At 40.4% G+C, this 20,770-nt stretch overlaps 1 protein-coding gene across 1 annotated transcript in view; it reads left to right on the top strand.

The window, feature by feature from the left end:
- TRHDE (thyrotropin releasing hormone degrading enzyme) overlaps positions 1-20,770 on the top strand; it is a 343,309-nt gene that overhangs the window by 91,750 nt on the left and 230,789 nt on the right. Inside the window, exon 3 of the mRNA XM_058568845.1 lies at positions 12,256-12,382. Within this exon, the coding sequence (XP_058424828.1) occupies positions 12,256-12,382 (127 nt within the window). The remainder of the gene's footprint in view (positions 1-12,255; positions 12,383-20,770) is intronic.

Below are 20,770 nucleotides of genomic sequence, written 5' to 3'. Positions count from 1 at the left end.
AGCAGAAAATGATGGAGATCCGAGTATATATGAGAACTTGGTGTATGGAAAAGGGCATTGTAAATCGGTGGGAAAGGCAAGACTCTTCAACAAGACGATTGATTATCCACATAGAAAAAAGTAAAATGAGATCCCTATTTCACATCATTCACACAGATACATTCCATGTGGATTAATGCTCTGAGTTTGGAAAGCAAAAGTTTAAAAATTTTACAAGAAAATATAGTAAAAATATCTTTTTGACTTTAAGGGCAGTGAAAGATTTCTTTAAAGAGACCCAGAAAGCACAAACCCTAAAGGGAACATTTAATATTTGACTACATTCAAAGTAAAAAATTCTATTTGATCAGGGACATCATATACAAGGCTAGCATAGACTGTGAAAAGGTTTTTGCAAACCATACACTAGCAAATGATTGCTGTCCAGAATGTACAAAGGATGACTACAAATCATGAGAAAAAAGATAAACGATCTGGTGGGAGAAGAGGCAAAGGAATGGAGCGGTTTGCAGAAGAGGAAAATATAATAGCCATAAACATATGAAATGATGCTTGACATCACTGTTTCAAGAAGATGAAAATTACAACTAACAATGAGACACCATCCCATATCCACTGATTAGCAAACATTTCAAAATAGAAAATTTGGTGAGGATGTGGGGAAGCAGGGACTGTCATCCATGGGGAGTGGGATGTAAATTGTACAATTCCTTTGAATAGAAGTTGATAATACTGAGTAAAATTGAAGGACAAATATAACATGAATTGGAAATATGCTGAAGCATCATGGTGGTGGTTAATTCTAGAATGGAGGGAGGGGAATGGGAAGAAGGGGGGTGTGGCTTCAAGGGAATTGTGACTGTTTACATAGTTAAAAAATATCCAAGCAAATGTGGAAAAATATCAATATTATTTCAATGTTGGGGGTGTAAGGATAATGTACTTTTGTACTGTACCTTTCTATATGACTGGAATATTTTATAATTTCTTTAAAGAAAGAGTTGAATGGAGAAGTTTGTGGACTGAAATGATGGTTTTCAGGACATGGATAAGTGGCTTTTCCTGGAATGCATTTCCCCCCAGAAATCGATATCCTTATTGCTCACATCCTCATTTATTTCATATTTTTACTGAAATATCACCTTCTCAGTGAGGCGCTCTCTGGGCCTTTGACATTTCCTAACTCCCTTCTCTGATTTATTTTTGTTATGAACACATTACTGTTATTTAACATGCTTAAATAGTTGTTTGTATTTCTCTCACTTATCCTCTGTCTTTCCTACCAGAGTACAGGCTTTCCAAGGTAAGGATTTCTGTCTGTTTGATTCACTTCTCTATCTGCAGCACTTAGAAGAGGGCCTGGCACAGAGCAGATTCTGAACAATCACTTGTTAAATGAGTGAATGAACAAGCAAGTTCTGAGTCCTGACCCTGGATGGGAGAGGGCTGCTGCATCGCTGAAGACAGGGGCGAGAGGGGTGGCGCGAGTGGGCCGCTGTGTCTGAGCTGGACGGCGGGCGCTCGGAGGGGAAGATGGCATATGCGCAAGTGAGGTCAGCAGGCAGGTGGAAATCAGGGAATAAAAGGACAGATGGGCTGAGGCAAACTGAAGCTGCATCCAGCTGAGCTCCTGTATTTACAAATAGAGGACTTGGCTGTCAGTGTTGCTGAAGAAATTTGACCAGTCATAAAACAGATAGCTTAATAAGGAAATTCTCCAAATTTATTCTATCCCACCTTAAAAAAAATAACTGCAATTCAGTTTACTACGAAAGAGGTGCTCTATCTCAGAGAGGGATTAAATGCTACTGTTTTATCTATGGGCTCTGACAGTATTCAACAGCTTTTACAGGTTTCCAAACACTGGATCTGACTCATCTGTTGTTTATGTTTTATTGTGGGAAAGGGAAAGAGGGAAAGAAAGCTTAGTTGTTGGAGTTAGAAATAATGGCAGCCATGTTGAATGTATCTTCATTGAAGACTTTCATGTTGAAAGAGATTAAGGATGTATATATTTTCCTATGTGTTAGGCTTTTGCTAAATATTTGTCTTGAGACTTGAGGTTTGCTTGCTGTGGGGCTGAATGAACAAAAGTTTCTTCAGGTGACGCTAGGCCGTGTATGTTAGCATGCATGTGATTTGATTGGTAAGTTTGTTAAAATGAAGATTTTAGGGTGACACCTGAGAGAGAGGATTCAGAATTTCTGGAGTGCGTCTGCCGAGGAATCTGAGTTTTAAACAGTTACCCCAGGTGATTCAGATGCAAAGCGTAATGGGACAACACTTGGAGAAAAACTGCTGTAGATGACTGACGTTTACCAGATCATTTCACTGTTTCATGTGTATACGAGTTATGTGCAGTGTGCTTGGTGACAATATAGGTGGGTAAAACAGGAATGCCAACATCAGCAGTTTGAAAGCTGTAAATAATTATTTCTAGAGCAGAAAGAGAGGCACACAAGGAAGTACAAAATATGCTCCATCAAGAAGCTGAGGGAGGATCTAACACAAAACAGTGAGTTAACTGGCGTGGAGATAAAAAAGTTACAATGTATTAGTTTCCTATAGTTGCTGCAGTAAATTACCACAAACTTGGTGACTTAATGCAACACAAATTTATTCTCTTACTGTTCCAGAGGTTAGGAATGTGAAATGAATTTTGCAGGACTAAAATCAAGGTGTTGGCAGAGCTGTTTCCTTCTGGAGGCTGTAGAGGATGATCTGGTCCTTGCCTTCCCAGTGTCTAGAGCTGCATTCCGTGCATGCTGTGGTTCATAGCCTCTTTCTCCTTTGCATCTTCAGATTTCTCTCTGCTTCTGTCATCCTATTGCATTCACCTTTTCTGTAGTCAAAACTCCCTCTGCCTCCCCCTTATAAGGACATTTTCAATTACGTTTAGGGCCCACCAAATAATCCAGGATAATTCCCTCATCTCAGAATTCTTAATTTTAATCACAATTGCAATATCCTTTTTGGTAACATACACTGGTTCTAAGGATCAGGACATGGTATCTTTGGGGGTCGTTATTCAGCCTACCACATGTATATTAGAGAAATGTGACAACAGCCGTGTGAATATGGCAAAGCCATGCCCTTCCCTTGAAGTATTTGGAAGTTGGCTGACCTTGTAAGCTCCGTAGTGAACTAGTAAATACTGTGCTTAGTAAATAAACGTGAAGTGATTTACAAGAGGAGACTGTACGGGTGCCACAGTGCTCATTTCCCTGCCTGAAGCAGAATGCAGTTGGAAGATGTAATCAATCTATTATAACAGCATTTTGGTGCTGGAGCGGACAAGGACCTTCAAAGTTTATTGCCGTTTTACGGGAGTCAGCAACTTGTTGCCAGTCCCTACTGCTGCAGGGCACTGTGTTAGCCGCGGGAGGGAGCGGAAAAGGGAATGGAAAAGAGGGAGCCACCGCTGAAAGGACTTCAAGTCCATGGAGAGACGGACAAGCACTTGACTGCAGGCCTGCGGACCTGTGGACCAGATACAGGCGAGGGGCCAGAAGGGCCGCCGAGGGGCAGCAGCCCTGTCTCCGAGCTGGCAAGTGCCTTCTCAGGAGTCCTTGGTCACACTCGGGGGAGCACGGGCCGGCACAGGCCGTCAGAGCCAGCCTACCAGCGGCAGGACCCTCCTTCCAACAGGACTCCCTGCGGAGTGGCGGTGAGCGCGGGGCCGGCCTTGGGCCTCGTTAGCGATGCTGAAGTAGTTGTTCTCGAAGGCCTGTCCGCGGGGCTGCGGCCCGGGTTGCGAGGAGAGGCCGGTGGAGCGGCTCCGACGCTGGTCCCTGCCGGGAGTTTTGCCAGAACGGCGGGCGTAGAGGTCCTCGTGGTTTTGCCGTCAGCATGTGCCTCGCTCTTAGCCCTGGGGTTTTGCCTCCCACCCACCCCCAATCCTAAATTCTCCTCCTTCTCAGAGGGAGCGCTTTGTGGTGATGGGGACTCCCGATGACTGGCTGTTCTCGGATAGAGGCTGCAGAACACATTTTCACCTGTAATATAATGCACGTCTCCTGACTAGCCTCCTGTGTGGTGTCTTAACCTCTGAGCCTAAATCACCTCCCTTCGTCGTTCTCAGCCACGTCGCTCCGCCTCCGGCTGCGAGGGGCGCGCCGGCTCTCCGCGGGAGCTGCGCCCTTCCCTGCCCCGCTGCCGCCTCCTGCGCCCGCCCGCCCCTCCGCCTCCTCTTCGCGCCCACGGCGCCTGCCGGGCACCGCTTCCTCGTTCCCCTCAGTCTCCTGTGTGTTTATCTCCCTAGCAAAACACGGCGGCTTCTGAAGTTTAAACGACACTAACACTCCCGAGCTTTTAGTCTCTTGTTTATAACATCCTTTCCTCTTTATATCAGTATATTTGTCTTCTACTTAGCGCCAAAAGCACCTGCTCCCTTCTCCCTGGCTTGTTCTGTTTTACTGATTTGTGTGAAGAACCCCCAAATCAAATTATATTCTCTCAGGTGAATTAATTCAGCTTTATAGCCTGAGAATTTAGTGACAACACATTGTTGTGTTGCAGTTATTAAAGAAAGAGACTGAGTTTCCAGTTAGGTGAAAGGAAAAGTAAACTTATTGTTATTATAGTGATATTTCAAAGCCCTGAAATAATTTCTATGTCTTCCAAAGTTCCTAATATACTCCTGTGGCATAAAATTTTCACAGAGAATCACTCTGGCAAGCCTGAAGGTTTATTTAACTTAACGCACCAAATTACAAACATCAAATCAGAGAAAGTGTTATTCAAGTCTTTATTTAACAGGTGCACTATTGTTATAAGTATTTTTTTTCATTGTTGTGTGCTGTAACTACATACTGTTTCACATAATTATATAGCAACTACCACAATTCATTTTTAACACAGCAAATAATTAAGACAGTCTAGAAGAAAGGCTTTAGACAGATTTAGTTTCACTGTCTTAAAATGACTCTGGCTGTAGAAACCTTCTCTCCAAATTCTTCATCTAAAATCAGAATTTACTGCTAACTCCATGCCTGTTCTGCAGGTATTTTGTAAAGATAAATAAGAAAATCTGTGAACATTTTAAATTATTAAAAGAAAGTCTCCAAAATTATTTAGTATAAGATTTTATAATATTTCTGACATCTGGATGTGTTTGCTTACATATTTTGCATTATTTTACAATTTTATATATATTTTTACCTTTCCTTTGAAATCTTTAATACAATGAAAGGTAGAACATTATATGTTAGAATTTGAATAATTGCTTGCTTCTCTTTACTTCCATGGCGCTCTGTCCCTGTTCCGATAAATCCTCATTTCTATGGAGGGGACTTTGAAGAGCCAGTGTAAATTAGGTCACTTTGTTATTCTCAATTACGGCTCTGTTGCTGTATCTACCCACTGGACTGCAAGCTCCTTGAAAGAAGAGACCCGATCTCTTCTGCTTACCTTTGGACACTCAGCACGTGAACAGTGGCCTGACCATTAACAGATGCTCATTAAATCGTAACTGAAGAAATAAATGTCCCACTGATAAAATCCTTAAACAGTCTTTGATGTTCTTATTATAAATTGCACAGTTATCAGAGACAAAGTCAATTTTAATTTATCTAAATTTCCCTTCCATTATGGCTCCCTTCCGAAGAATATTCTATCCTAATGACAAATGTCTGACACCAGTGCCGGTTCTCCTACCCCAAGAGCCCAGGTGGCATGTCACAGACCATGGCACTTTCTCTTGCCAAGTGCAGATGTGGTCTCAGGATTCTTCCCAACCAGTCCTCGAAGCAGCCATTCTCAGTTGTCAGGACACTTGAAACTTAATTGCCATCCCTGCTTGAGAAAGTGAGGTGACTGAGGTGACAAGAGATTGACTATATCTGCCTTTAGTATTTCCCCTTCAATGATTAAAATACTTAAAAGTCTATAAAAAGATGAAACACAACATACTTTAAATATAGAGAGTCTGTGAAACCACAAGTAAAGGCCCCAGGTCACACAGACAGCCCCTAGGAACACCCATGTGGGCTTTCAGTGTTCTGAGGGGTCACACTAGCCTAGCTCCTATCCCTGAGTTTATTGCTGCTGTGTGTTACCACAGGGCTGGTACCCTCAAGGTATTATTCCAAAGCCAGCTGCTTCTATTACATATTGAGTACTACAGTTATTTCTGTCTTCTTAGTACCAAGTTCATGGACAGTTAATGGGGAAAAAGAAGACCACTCAGGAGGAAAGGATGGAGAATGGTAGCTGAGCGGGTGGCATGTATTTTCAAGGGAAGTGAAAAATGCAAAGGAGTAAAACTATGTGAACACAGAAAAACTATGTAGAAGATTATTTTCTTCTCAAAATAAGTGAGGACTAGATGAGAAGAATTAGGCAAATTAGTATGCTGCACCAATCTCTCAGGCATAATATGATACGTAGATAATGATAAACTGTTACCCCTAGAAGGAACTGTGAGCTGAGCCCCGGAGAAGTTAATGACTTTCACAAGTTGACAGAAGTAGTTTGTGAGGAAGCTGAGTCTCACATCCCTGTGTGCAGTTCCTAGTGTAATGTCTCTTCCACTGGACTAAATGGGCAGTTATGTTCAGATTGGTTGTTGGCAGAAGCTATGCAGAGGGAGAGATAAAGCCTGGTAAGAAATTTACATTTCTGGAGCTGGGCTCTTATTGTGGAATGTCAGAAAATGCAAATAAGCAGGTGTAATAAAATTATATTTCATTGCTTTTGACTGATAACTGTGTTTATGAAGATTTAGTTTCTATGTTATGGCTAAGTAGAACGTAGTTACTCCAAAAGAAGAAAACAACTGTGATTTTTTTCACAGTATAAAATGAATTATTATATAGCAATTCTTGATTAACCACGTAGGAATCATCCAGTTTGTGAAATATTTTGTACTTTTCCCCATCCTTCAGCTGGGTCTCACTTGTTCCAGTGGGGCACTGGAGTGAGCCAGGTGCAGAGAAGGTGAATGATTGTTCTTAAGTGAGCATGTGACTATGCTGGGCTGTACTTGGTAACTAAAGGACTTCTTCAACAGCCTGTGAGGACTGGTAGAATAAATCCGTCCATTTCTCTGCATCCTTGCCATCTCTCCTGTCCAAATCACCATCATCTGTCACTTGGACTTCTACAATAGTCGAACTCATTTCCTTTCATTTGTTCCTATTTCCTCCTAATCCATCATCTACACTGTAGTTGATGTAATCTGTTAAAACATAGTTCTGACCACATCATTCTGTGGCGTGAAATCTTTAAATGACTTGCCTGTGCCCAAAGTATTAAATTAATATTCTACAATTTGGTCTACAAGCTCTTCTTTGGTATGGTTTGAAGTTTCTCTTTACTTCTCTAGTCTCACCTGTCACTATGCATTTCCTCACTTTTCTATTTTTGTCTCTCCATGGAAAGTCTTAACAAGCAGCCCCCCACACCTCAGTTCACCTTGATATATGTCACTGATGTGATCTTTCTGAAATAAGCTTAATATTCTCCAGTGAATTACCACCACTATTACAATTAAGTCCTAATATTTACTATTGCCTTTCAAATCACTTATTATTTAGTCAGCATTGTTGCCTTAGCACATAGTGTTACTTGGGTTTGGGTCATCCTCCACTTGGTAGCTTACGACACCCAGACTATTCTTCAAGACTTAGCTGAAACCTCTCCTCCCCTGACAACCCACAGTCTTATCAAAGGATTGCTATTGTACACTCCCTTAGGATCTGCACTTACCTGTGAAAGTCATTCACTCATTTATTCATCAAAAATTTATTGACTGCCTGTTATGTACCAGGCACTTGAAAGGTAAGTTGAACAAAATATTTTGACCTACAAAAATGGCACTTTCATATGATTAAAACTAATAGATAAAAATCTTTGCCTTCATACAAGTTACATTCTTGGGGAAGAGGCAGCAAGAAGCAAAATGAATAAGTAAAACATATCCTTTGTTAAAGGGCAATAAATACTACGGGAAACAAATAAAGCAAAGAAGGATGATAGAGAGTCCTGGGGTGGGAGGGAAGACTTCTTAGAAAGAAGAGGTGTTTGGGAAATATCTAAAGGAGTAGAGGGAACAAGCCATGGTGATATCTAGGAGAAAACTCAAAAGCCTTGATGGGAGGATAGCGGGGGCATAGTTGAGGAATGCTAAGGAAGCCGGTGTGTGAACGGAATGAGGTTCGTGTGGAGCAAAGGAGGAGGATATGAGGCCAGAGAGCCGAAGGGGACTAGATTTTTATAGGGATATTGGGGTTCTTGTAAAAACTTGGGCTTTTACTGTGAATGAACTGGGAAACCACTGGAGGAGGAAATGCAGAAGACTGATATGATTTGACGTTCGTTTTAACAGGAACATTTTGGTTTCTGTGTAGAGACAGACTGAAGGGAGTAAGGCATGAGGCCTCAGTGGGAAACTAGAGCACTCATCCAGGTGAGAAGTGAAGAAAGCGTGGCCCAGGGTGGTAGGGATGGGGTTGTGACAAGTGGCTGGAGTCTGGATATATTTTTTAGGTAGAGCCAAAAGGGTCTGATGACCATTTGAACATGGAGTGTGAGTGAAAGAGAGAAAACAAGGATGACGTTGAGGCATTGGGCTTGGGCAGCTGGATGGAAAGACTTTAGGAGGAGCAGGTGTGTGTGTGTGTGTTATCAGGAGTTTGCTTTTAGACATATTAAAACCTATCAGATATCTAAGTGGAAATGTCCAGTGGGCAGTTGGATTAATAAGTCTAGAAGTCTGGAATTATGGGGTAGGTTTTTAGCATCTAAATGCTGTTTATAACCACGAGACTAGATGTTATCACCAAAGGACTGAGTGTAGACAGAGAAGTGAAGACGTCTGTGGATTGGAACCTGGGACACTAACATTAAAAAGTGAGAAAGATGAGAAGGAATCAACCAGGAGACTGAGGGAGGAATGGGTGGTGAACCAGAGAGAAGGAAAAGTAAGATGGAAGCCAAGTGAGGAAGTGTTTGAAGGAGGGGACAGCATCAGCTGTGTCAAATGCTGCTGATAGGTTAAGGACTGGAAACTGACAGTTGGATTTGGCATCCAGGGCCCATTAGTGATGCTGGTGAGAACAGTTTGGTAGTCACGGGAATAAAAGCCTTGTTGCAATGAGTTCAAGAGAGGCTAGAAACAGGGAGTATAAATGGGCAACCACCCTACTTAGACCTATTGTCTCAGGGTGTAAGTGCTCCTTTTCATTCTAAAAGTGTCCTAGTGTGGATGGCAATTTATGTGTTAATCCCAACTATATAGAAAACTCTTTCAAGGAGCATTGCTAGAAGACATAGCTGGAGGAACTGTGGTGAACAAAGACTTTTTTTTTAAAACATAGGAAACAATACAGAGTGTTTGTTTGCTGATGAAAATGATCCAGTTTGGAAGCATAAATCGGTGACGTAGGAGATAAATGGGAGCATTTTGAAAATGATGTCCTTGAAAAGGCAAGAGGGGTTAGAAGGTGGAGGGCTTGGCCTTGGGTAGGAGCTCAGTCGGTTCATCCTTTGTAATGGGAGGGAAGGCAGAATGTACACTGTTACGTTTCTCACATTATATTTTGTTGTTGATTTGTTTTCCCACATGTTGTGAACCTCTTAAGAGTGGTAAAAGTAAACCTTGTTCATTTTGTGGTAGGAACTTTTATTGTTCTATTTCTATTGTCTACTACAATGCCTGGCACACAGCAAGTGTGCAATAAATATTTGAATGAACAAGTGAAGACACTGTGCTAAGCATGTGTATGTTTTATCTTCTCGCTCAGATTGGATCATTTCCATCAAATCTTGACAACCAGATTGATTTAATTGTGTTTCTCTTGTCTGGGCCTACAGACAGCTTGACTAACTGGTAGAGTTGATTGATAGGAATGGCTATGTTTCTACCAAAATCAATGATGCTTCCTAGGAGTAAAATCAATGACCTTCTGCTGCATCATTTTGCAGGGGTCCTGGTTATGGTTTTAACATGAATTTACTATTTGCTTCACCTTGAACCTTCTGAAAGCTATCTCTTCTCCTCAGTATCCATTTGTCATCTACAGTTTACCATTCACATGGCATGTATCATTATCTGTTGTGATCACCTAACAAATGGGAAGCTCTTTCGGAATGAGAGTTACATCTTCATTGCTTTTTTTCCGAATAATGCTTTGTACCACCTTTAGTTAGAGAACATGTCTTCTTCATCACTAAGTTAAAAATGCTTCGTCCAGGCCCTGTTGCAAAGCAGATGCCAAATAAATATTTGCTGAGTGAATGAATGATTACCATTTGTGATGTGTGCTGTTGGCATGCAGAGCAGGTCCCCTTTCCCGTTTGGCGTGCCTACCCCAGCTCTCGCTGCTTTGCTCCTAACAGCTCACACCTGACGTCTTCTCCAAAGTCTGTCCTTGGGCCCCTGGAGCTGCAGCACCCAGATGCTCCAAGAACGAGCAGTGCCTGGGATGCTACGCCTTCCCTCCGCCGTGACCAGCATCCAGGACTGAGGAGCAGGAGGCTGGGAGTGTAGCTCTCACGCCCCAAGGCAGCGCAAACTCGCGCGGCAACTCACACTCCAGAGCTCGCTGCGGGATCGGGCTGAGGCCAGGACTTCACCTGAAATTGCACCCTTGCTTGGCTTATTATCCTCCCTTATCTTGCTTCTCTTGCTCCCTTGTAGGTTTCTCCTGAGAACACTTCCTTAGTAAGTCACTTGTATACTTGTCCTTTCCTTAGGGTCTGCTTCTTGGGAACCTGACTTGAGACGTTGCATGTTTATAAGCAGTTGATGTCAGGCGCAGGGAGTCATGACTGCTGTCTCTCTAGGAGTGCTGAGTTCTGCTGTGGCAGGTGGTGTCTCCTGAGAGTTTTTGGTTTTATATTCTGCCAACCCAAACAGTAGGTGACTGTGAACTAAATTTGATATTTGATTTGGTTGTTGGGTGGGAAGTAGCTTCACAATTTCAGTAAATAATTGTTATTGAATTTAGTAAACATCTTATTGAATTACCGGTCTTTCTAACATAAAGTCAGCATGTATTTCCTTAACTTTCTACTCTTTTTGATTATACATATCTCTGTTATCTCTCCTTAAGAAAGGATAATACAGAGTTAATTGTATAGTCAAGTTTTATATGATTGAGTACAGCTTTCTTTTGTCTTCCTGTTGAATATAAATATCCATTTCCACATACTGAGTAAACCATTTATTTTTTTAGTGATTTGAAAAGAACACAAACTCCTTTATCTGTAAAATGGGATTGAGAGAAATGTGTTTTAAAACTGAGAAGCACTTGAGCAACCAGCTGGTGGCCAGCAGCTTCATTTTATAAATGAGAACACTTGAGACCCAAATAGGTTAAGTAATTTGTTCAGTCTCACCCAGCTTGGTTAGAGGCAGAGCAGGACTAAAACCCAAGTCCCAGCACTGCTGTTCTCCAGTGCTCCACAAAATACATATTTCTTATTCACAGAATTGATATGAGGATTAGAGACCACATCTGTGAAAAATAGATTTAGCCTTTGGAAAGAAAGATGCTGGATAGCTTTATGAAAGCTTTATGAGAACTAATCTCATTTTAACCTTTTCTGTACAATTGTTAGTTTTGTTCAGTTTTATGTTATTTGCCTCAGGCTTCTTTTTGACCAAGGAATAGACAATATACAATGCTTGATTTAAAAATCAATATTAAGTGTCTGGATTGTGTTAGAATTACTTCAGCTGGTTTTAAAGCCAGGAGCAGTTGCAGACAGCCTTCCAGAATGGCAATTTGTTTATGTACATGAAAAGTTTTCTATTCCTACTTTGCATATTGGGAATAAGGACAGTTGGTTCCAAAGAAAGGAAGGGAGCATAAATTATATTTTTGTTCAGCCTGATAATGCTTCCAAAGCTTGATGCAATGTGTCTTTAACAAACCATGAATTTTCTCTCCTGGTGAGCCACCATGTCCTGCCTATTTTCAGCACAGTCAGGGAACCATTATACTAATCCACTGTGCCTTCATATCTCTAGCAAGCACATGTAAGTGATAACTTTGAATATTTATTTTGATGCAAGGTGTATAAATCTTCTCTATGTCGTCTTGTAAAGCCAGGAAATTGTGACTTGCTCACCTTGGTTACTTTAATTGTTTAAGTTTGCTTCTTTTAGCCACAGTGTGCTTTGATATATGAACAAGAATACTGTTTAATTTTAGTAGTATTTGAAGTGATTTGTGTAGATTCATATATGCAGGGAAGACAAAATTTGAGTGCCAAAAGACTAAAGTAACTTTTACATGTATTTTTAATTAGGTACGATTATATGCAAGACCGGATGCTATCAGAAGAGGATCCGGGAACTATGCTCTCCATATAACAAAGAGATTAATAGAGTTTTATGAGGACTACTTTAAAGTGCCCTATTCCTTGCCAAAACTAGGTAAGAATTTTCTTGGTTACTTTATTGGAAGGGTTCCTTGAAGGTGGAATTTCTTTTTCATGTGTTTATTTGAGACATCCAGAAGCATGAAAATTCCAGTGGTTATATTTTTAGAAAAGATGAACACAAAAAATAATTTCTTCTGAAGAGATAAAATAAAATTTACTGTTTCTGAATTCTTGGCAAAAAGTACTCTATATAAGTTTAGGATTCCAGATAACTCATTGAATACGTGCTGTGGAGGGGCACTTGCCAGCACCTCACTAATCGTCACACTGCTTTGTGCTAAGTGCTATTGGGACGTTTTCCATCTAAGGGAACTGAGACCCATGTAGTCTTCCATTTATTCAGACAGCCAATGAGTGAAGGAGCTGGGATTCCAAGCTAGGTCTTGATGACTCCCAGACTATCGATATTCTACACCGAGAAGGTGCTCATTGATTTGTTTCTCTTTCCTGATTCTCAGATGTCAGACCTCAATGTATTAGTTATCTCTTAGATAAATTTTGTTCAATCATATTTCGAGTACACAGAGTAAATAGGATAAAATCAAGAGAGAAAGGAAAGTATAGTGATGGAGGTTGTGTTCACCATGAATATTCCTACATTTCTTCGTTTTACAAAGAGAATATGTTCAATAATTTTTTGTTGAACGAATAAATGAATTAATTTTGTTATCCTAATTTGAAAGAAGGTGCTGCTTTTGCAGGGGAGTGAACTATGACTTTCCAGAAAGTTAGAAAGGTACATGCACCCATTAGAAATGCTGAAGTTATTTTTCCTTCTCAGAAATCCTGTTTTGAAATATTGCACCACAACAGTCCTTTGTTCCCCCTGCTCTCTCCCCAGACTTTGTCCTTCCCAAGAGCTTTTTTAATTGATGTCTTAATAGTTTATAACATTGTGAAATTTTGGTTGTACATTATTGTTCGTCAGTCACCGTATAAATGCCTCCCTTCACCCCTTGTGCCCACCCCCCACCCCCTTTGCCCCTGGTAACCATCTTACAGTTCTCTCTGTCCGTGTGTTGGTTTATATTCCACATATGAGTGAAATCATGCACTGTTTGTCTTTCTCTCTCTGGCTTATTTCACTTAACATAATACCCTCCAGGTCCACCCATGTTGTTGCAAATGGGACGATTTTGCCTTTTTTTTATAGCTGAGTAGCATTCCATTGTGTATATATACCACATCTTCTTTATCCACTCATCAGTCGAGGGGACACGGGTTGCTTCCAGTTCTTGGCTATGGTGAATAATGCTGCGATGAACATAGGGGTGCATAAGCCTCTTTGGATTGTTGATTTCAGGTTCGTTGGATAGATTCCCAGTAGTGGGATAGCTGGATCATATGGTATTCTATTTTTAATTTTTTGAGGAATCTCTGTGCTGTTTTCCATAAAGGCTGCACTAGTTTGCATTCCCACCAGCAGTGAATGAGGGTTCCCCTTTCTCCACAACCTCTCCAACATTTGTTGTTTTTTCCAAGAGCATTTTTGATCAGCAGCCACATAAAATTCTCGCTCATTGACAAGGATGAAGTGCTGATCTGATCAAAAGTGTTCGAGGTTGAGCCACAGGTTTCCCTCTCGGGAGAACTGGGCCTGTTTCATTAGAGCACTACCTGCTGTGTAGCTTTATTGGTCTTACAACGAGTCGTTCAGAAAGTAGATAGAATAGCAGATGTTGTTATCAAAAGGGTGTGGCATACAATTTTAATGAGTGATATTACAATGTTCTGAGGTCTTTTTGAAATATATGCTCTTAGAATCCATAAGATTTTATTTCAAATTTCTACACAAAATTTTATTTCAAATAGGATCTATGTTTTGTTTTGTTTTGTTCTGTCTTCTTTCTTTCTTTTCCCCTCTATATCAACCTCCCTGTTAGGATCTGTTGCACTGAAATCTCGCTGGTAGGCACCCAAGGCAGGAAGGAAGACCTGACCTCGTTTTCTTGGGAGGTGACACTGTTCCCTACTCCAGGTGACTGACTGGGAACTTCCCAGCTTGACCCTAATGTAAAATTCATAAGTGCTTATGTTGCAAGTTCAGCAAGAGAAATAAAATGTGGATCTTTGTCCCCTTCAGACCAGTAATTAGTAGAGGAACTCAATTTATAACTTCAGGGGTTCCATGTAACTGTCAGCTGGCAGCAGGAAGCTTCTCGGTTCCTCTATTTCACTCACAATTGAGCCATGCAGGCTTTCATCTGTAGAAAGGGCTTTGTTCTCTGTTACTGTCGCTTGTTAAGCTACCTTATGGTGTGTGTAATTGAATGATTGGACTTACCCCAGCACACTCCTTTTTATGTATCTTAGGGGAGTTATCTCAGCCTATTGCACTTCGTAAAATTTCTCTTCAAGTTCTACTTATTTTGTATATCTATATATATTTAGATCTATATGTTAATGGATTTATAAGTATGCTTTCTAAATACCTCTACATAAAAATTCCTAAGCACAGCAGCATTTTGACAAATCTTTACTTTCCGTTGTACCTTATGAATTATACTTTAAGTACATTCTATGGAAACCAACTCAGTCTTTGTTAATGGTGAATGTCGATATATCCTAGATATCAACTGTGTCTGCCTTGTCCCTTCAGATCATCTAAGATGTTTTCCAAAACCTATTCTACCCTTCCTTCCACTCTCCCTCCTCCCACCCCGCTCTCCCTCTCTCTCTTGTTTCCTTCCTTCCCTCCCTTGGGCACTTTTCTATGTGATGGGGATACAGCAGTGAATAAAAAGGCAAACATCCCTTCCCTCCTGGGGCTTACATTCTGTCAGGTAGAGACAGACATTAGAGCAGTTAGTAAACATATAGTATATCAGATGGAGATAAGTGCCATTAAAAATAAATCTAGAATGGAGGGATAGGAAGTATGTGGGGCAGGTGGGGCATGGGAAAGGGGCTGAAGTTTTTAAATGGGTAAATATGGAGGGCTTCATTGGGAAGCTGACTTTTGAGCAACGAACTTAAGGGAGTGAAGGAGTAAGCCAAGTGAATATTATGGGGCAAGGACTGTAGGCAGGGCAAATCAAGTGCCCAGACTTGGAGACAGGAGTTTAGTTGGTGCATTTGAAGAGCACCAAAGAGGCAAGTGTGACTGGAGCAAGAGAGTAAAGAGGCGGGAAATAGACGAGGTCAATGAGCAATGCGCGGGTAGCAGATCACATAGAGCCAGAGGCTGTGGGTGAGGCTTTTTCTTTTTTTTTTTTTTCTGGTCTGGGTGAAGTGAAATCTATTGGTCAGTTTTGAGCAGAGGTATTACATAATCTGGTTTCTGTTATAAAAGGGTATTCTTGTGGCTAGGTTGAATACATTATAGGGCAATGGTTCTCATCAAGTGTTGATTTTGAACCTCAGAGGCACTTGAAAATATCTAGGGACGATTTTGTTTGTCTCTACTCAAGGTGGGTTGGTGGAGTGTGTGCTACTGGTGTTTAGTGGGTAGAGACCAGGGATACTGCTAAACATCCTACAATGCACATGACAGCCACCACCACAAAGAGTCATCTAGCCCAAAATGTCAGTAGTGCTGAGATTGAGACACTCTGGCATAGGGGAAAGGGCAGAGGCATGAGAAGCAGTTAAGCATCTATGGCAAAATTCAGGCAAAATATGATGGTTGCTTGGACTAGGATGTTAACAGTGTGGTAGTTGGAATGGTCCAATTATGGGTATATATTGAAAATAGAGACAAAAATTTGCTGATGAACAGGATGTGGGATGTGAGAGAAAGAGAAGTACCAACGGTGACTCCAAGGTTTTTGGCCTGATAATCTGAAGAGTGAAATTGCTATTTACTGAGACGGAAAAATTGTGGAAGGAGATAATTTTTGAGACTGACATTCCTCTTAAATCTTGAGGTGGCACCTTGACGTCTGTAAGAAATCCAAACAGACAGCTGAACTTATAAATATGGAGTTTGAGTGAGTAGTCTGGCTACAGATATCCATTTGCCAGCATATTATGATACAGAAAGCCATGAGGCTGGATGGGATCAGCAGGGCTGTGAGAACAGACAGAAAGAATAACAGGAACCAGGAGGGCCTGATCCAGTGTTCAGAGGCTGGAGAGATTAGGAGCCAGTAAAGGCTACTGAGAAGGAGCGACTGGTGGAGACACTAAGAAAACAGGTACAGTCTATGTGGTATTCCTGGCATCTAGTGAAGAAAGTATTTCAAAGTAGAGCAGATGATAAATTGTGGAAAGTCCAGTTAGACGAGGACTGAGAATTGACCATTCACATTGGTGCTGGCCATGTGAAAGTCACTAGTGACCTTGACAAGAGCAGTTTCAAGACAAAGGCCTGACGGGTGTGTTCAAAAACAAATGGTGGTGGGACTGGGGAGGGGATACAGTGACTAGAGACAGTGTGAGTATAGACTACAGATCAATATTTCTGAGAATGCCCAGTGGGGAGACTTGCGGGCTAGGAGGAGAGGGAGAACTATTTGTGTTCTAATAATGCTCACCTCTGCATAAGAGCTTGAGCTGATAACATCCTTGCCTCGCAGATCTGTTCCTGTACCAAACCATGTCAAGGGAGATGTGGAAGTTGCCTCTTTCTTTGATTTGCATTAGAAAACCACAAATTGAAACAAATAAATAAGAAAACTCTCCACCAGTTGACCTTACTTTGCGGAAGCTTTGGAGGGGATGTTCGTACGTGTGAATGCCAGGGTGTTACATGGCAACAAAACCAAACAAACCCTTAAAATGTAATATTGGATCCTCCTTTTCTTAAAGGTCACTTTGCTGTTCTGTCATAAAGAGTGCGATATCTTCTCTCTTCTTTTCTCTTTTCCTGAGTTCTTTCTCATTTCTCGTGCTGGACAGTTTAATTCTCTCTACTGTGGCATTGCCTCATGTCAGCTCATCTTTAAGGGTGTGAGTTTCCATGCCAAGCAGTTTATCAGAATAGTTCCCTGAGAGGAATGCTGATGCTTGCTATTAGGACAACAATTTATTCTCCTTGTTGCACGAGGATACGCCTTTAACATTTTTAAGCCCAAATAGGCAGCCAGTGTATACTGTGTGAGGTTTGTTTTTAAATCTGTAAATTAGGTAATTAAAACTATTTGTATGGGGTTTGTAGACGTTTTCTCTTTCTTAGTGTTAACTTGTAATGAGAGGTAGAGTCTACTCGTTACAACACAGTGTCCTTCCTACAGCTAAGTGCCCTATTTCCACGAGCACTCTCAGAGGCTGCGAGGTATACTGTAAAAGAGGTTGTTGTGGGCATGAAAGAAGTTGTCTTTCCTCTTATCTCAAAAATGTATTGACCACAACTCCAAACACATATGGGTTTTTGTTGACTAGATGGGGGCCACTCTTCAGGGTTTTGTACCTCCTAACTCATTTCATTTTTTTCACTGCCTTTTCAGGTTATTTTCTGGGTGAGGAAATTTAGGCACTAAGTGACTGAGTAGTGTGCTCAGATCACACAGCAGGAATTAGTGGATTTATAGTTTAAACATGGTCTGTCTGGTTCCAGAGTCTTAGGATTCTGCTAAAACAGATTTTAGAAATTTTGAGAATTCAGAGATTAAAATATGAGTCACCTTAATAAACTAGATAATCTGATTGCTAGAGGAATAACATAATAGCTATTTTTGTTAATTTCATATTGATGTTAAAAGTAGTATATGGTCCTTGTAGAAAATTTGGAAACTTAAAAAAACATAAAGAAGCACATTTCTTAGAACTCATAATTTAATCAACCAGAAAATATATTTCAGTGTTTCAAATGTTTTTTCCTCAGAGGTGTTTTATAAGTTAATTAGGTGGCAAATAAAGTGGTTGAGAATTGTGTTGGAATATTTTGTTATTCATCTTATTTAGATTTCAATTAATTATGGCAGATAGTTTTCAGTTTCCTTTGGCTGCTACTTTGGAATTTGTAAATCAATAAACTCTGTAGAGGAGTTTGCTTGATTGCTTCTTTTCAGGACACTGTGAGTTCATGGAGAGTTCATCACCTCCCTGGCACAGTGCTACAACTATGGATGGAGCACAGATATTTTCTAACAAGAACGTCTGGCCTCAAGAAGATTGTGGTTTGGTTGAGGAGAGAATACAATATTTACAGGAATGAGTGGATTAGAGACTCATACAATATGGAATATAATCAAGCACTGAAATTTTGTAGGGCAAAAATACAGTGCCATGTTAAGAATGTGGGATCATTGCACAGTGATGTAGGCAAGAAATGCACATAAAAAAGAAGCCTTATCTTTACTTGAGTCCTGAAAAAAGAAACAAATGTAATCGGAGGTGGAGAAGAAAAGGGAGAAGTCATTTTGAGAACTGTGTAGTGGGGAAAGTCTATAGACACCATGGGCTCTATGTATCATGTTGATGGAGTCTGTTTATTTTTCTAGAATGGAATAGATAAGTCATAGGACAGACTGCCCTATTGCAGCTCATGAATAGGAGAGGCCCGCCTGAATGACTGCATTTTGCTGAAGCTCTGACAGATGCTTCCATTTCTTTATTGTGGTGCTGGTGGTGAAGATGAGGACGATTTGCTATCTGCAAGTAGTAAAGCTTTGGAGTTTTTTCTTTCATAAAATATTTGTATTGACTGCTAAACCTTTCACTCTTTGTGGTGATGGTGACTCTTTTCTTTAAGTAGTGGATATATTTGTTGTTTTTAATTCGAGGTGATAATTATATAATACTATTCCCGTCTTAATTATGCATCTCATACTTGAGTTATTATTTGAAATTTATTTTTTTAAGTATGACTTTTTTTTACCTTGCTTTTGATTAGGTAAACATTGAGTACTGTGTATGTATTTTGTGGATGGCCTCAAGTAGTAATACTGCTTTATAAAATAAAATCTCTGGAGGCTCTTTGTATAGTCTGGTCTAATTCTGTATAATGTCAGCTCATTCCCAAGATGCTTCCTTCAACCAGAACTTTCCAAAATATTTGAAATTATGCTGGAGCTATTTAATTTTATGGTTTCTTGGTGGAAACATAAGGACCTCTCTGAGGGTTAACATTACTAGTACATTCTTAGGGAATCTGATGAGGCAGTAATTTGCCTTCAGTTTACCAAGTATTGTAGAGAAATGAGTTTCTTCAAATGATTATCCTTTACCTCCTCTTTGGAATCAAATAAGTATAGTCTCTCTGTATTTTATGAAGGTAATTTATTTCTGAAAAACACTACGTATGGTGATTTTCCCATAAACTAAAAGAGCAATTATCATTTCTTTCAATGGAAACTATTTTTTATATGTTTCTAATCCTGCATTTTTACAACCATTTGTGCTAAAACAACACCAAATCCTATTAAAATGGACACAGTTACTTCAATATTTAACAGTTATTTTAACACCATTCAACAAGGCCTTTTTCCCCTTAATTAATTATTCTGTAATGTGGCCACTTCACTGTTCTTGTTTAGGTATTTTGCAGCTATCACATGCTATACACTTTCAGGACTATACTAACAAACAAAACATACAGATGATACCCAATGTTTATGATATTTATCACTAATAAAAAAAGGAATAAACAAACACAACAGTAAAGAGAAAGAAATCAATGAAAACAATGCATTTCAGTGGGAATGATGCATGAGATTATTATTGCTGTAAACTAGCAAGCCACGAGTACACTGAGTGGAGAATTGAATGCAACACAAGTCAACTATAAAACTGAATTAACTAATTCCACAAGCATTTATTGAGTAGTTACTATGTACATTGTACTCGGCAATGATAAAAAAATAGCCTCTTCCACTAGAAGCTTAAAATCCAGTCGAAGAGAAGTTTTTTATTATTTTGCCAGGTTGCCGGTATTGTTACATGTTCAATTTGCTAATCCCCCTCTTCCCTCTTTCTCCAGTTTTAAGAATTTCAGACCTTCACAACTTTGGATTTACTCCTAAATATATTTTGACTAATTCAATTGAGTTTTGTGAAAAATTAGTTATCCTAAAAATAAATGCAATTTTATAAAGCGCTTAACTTAATCAGGACATATTTATAAAGAGGCCTCCAAGGTGCTGTTTTACATATTCCAACAGAGGTATCTGGCCTTTACAAGGGTGAGTAAGTTAGGAAATCAGTACCTCCAGCGTTTTCCTAAGCAGTCATCGCAGCAGCCTCATGCCACGTGCTGTGGTTCTTTCTTGTCAGCGTGGATCAGGTGGCGGGGCTCCAGCACCGGACAGACAGCTCCTCCTTTCTGCACCGGCTCCCTCCCTCTCACCTGCTCCAGGACGTCATTTCAGCAGTTCCCCTTCTCTCTCCTGACTCCTCAGTGTCCCTCTTCCCTGGATCTGTCCCCATCGGCATCGGAAGTATGGCGCTATGTCAGCAGCGTGACCACACGCGCACTTGCCCCAGTTACCGCCCGGTTTCG

This window comes from Diceros bicornis, chromosome 25, assembly GCF_020826845.1.
Source record: "Diceros bicornis minor isolate mBicDic1 chromosome 25, mDicBic1.mat.cur, whole genome shotgun sequence".
Taxonomy (NCBI): Eukaryota; Metazoa; Chordata; class Mammalia; order Perissodactyla; family Rhinocerotidae; genus Diceros; species Diceros bicornis.
This window is presented reverse-complemented; position numbering and strand designations above follow the sequence as displayed.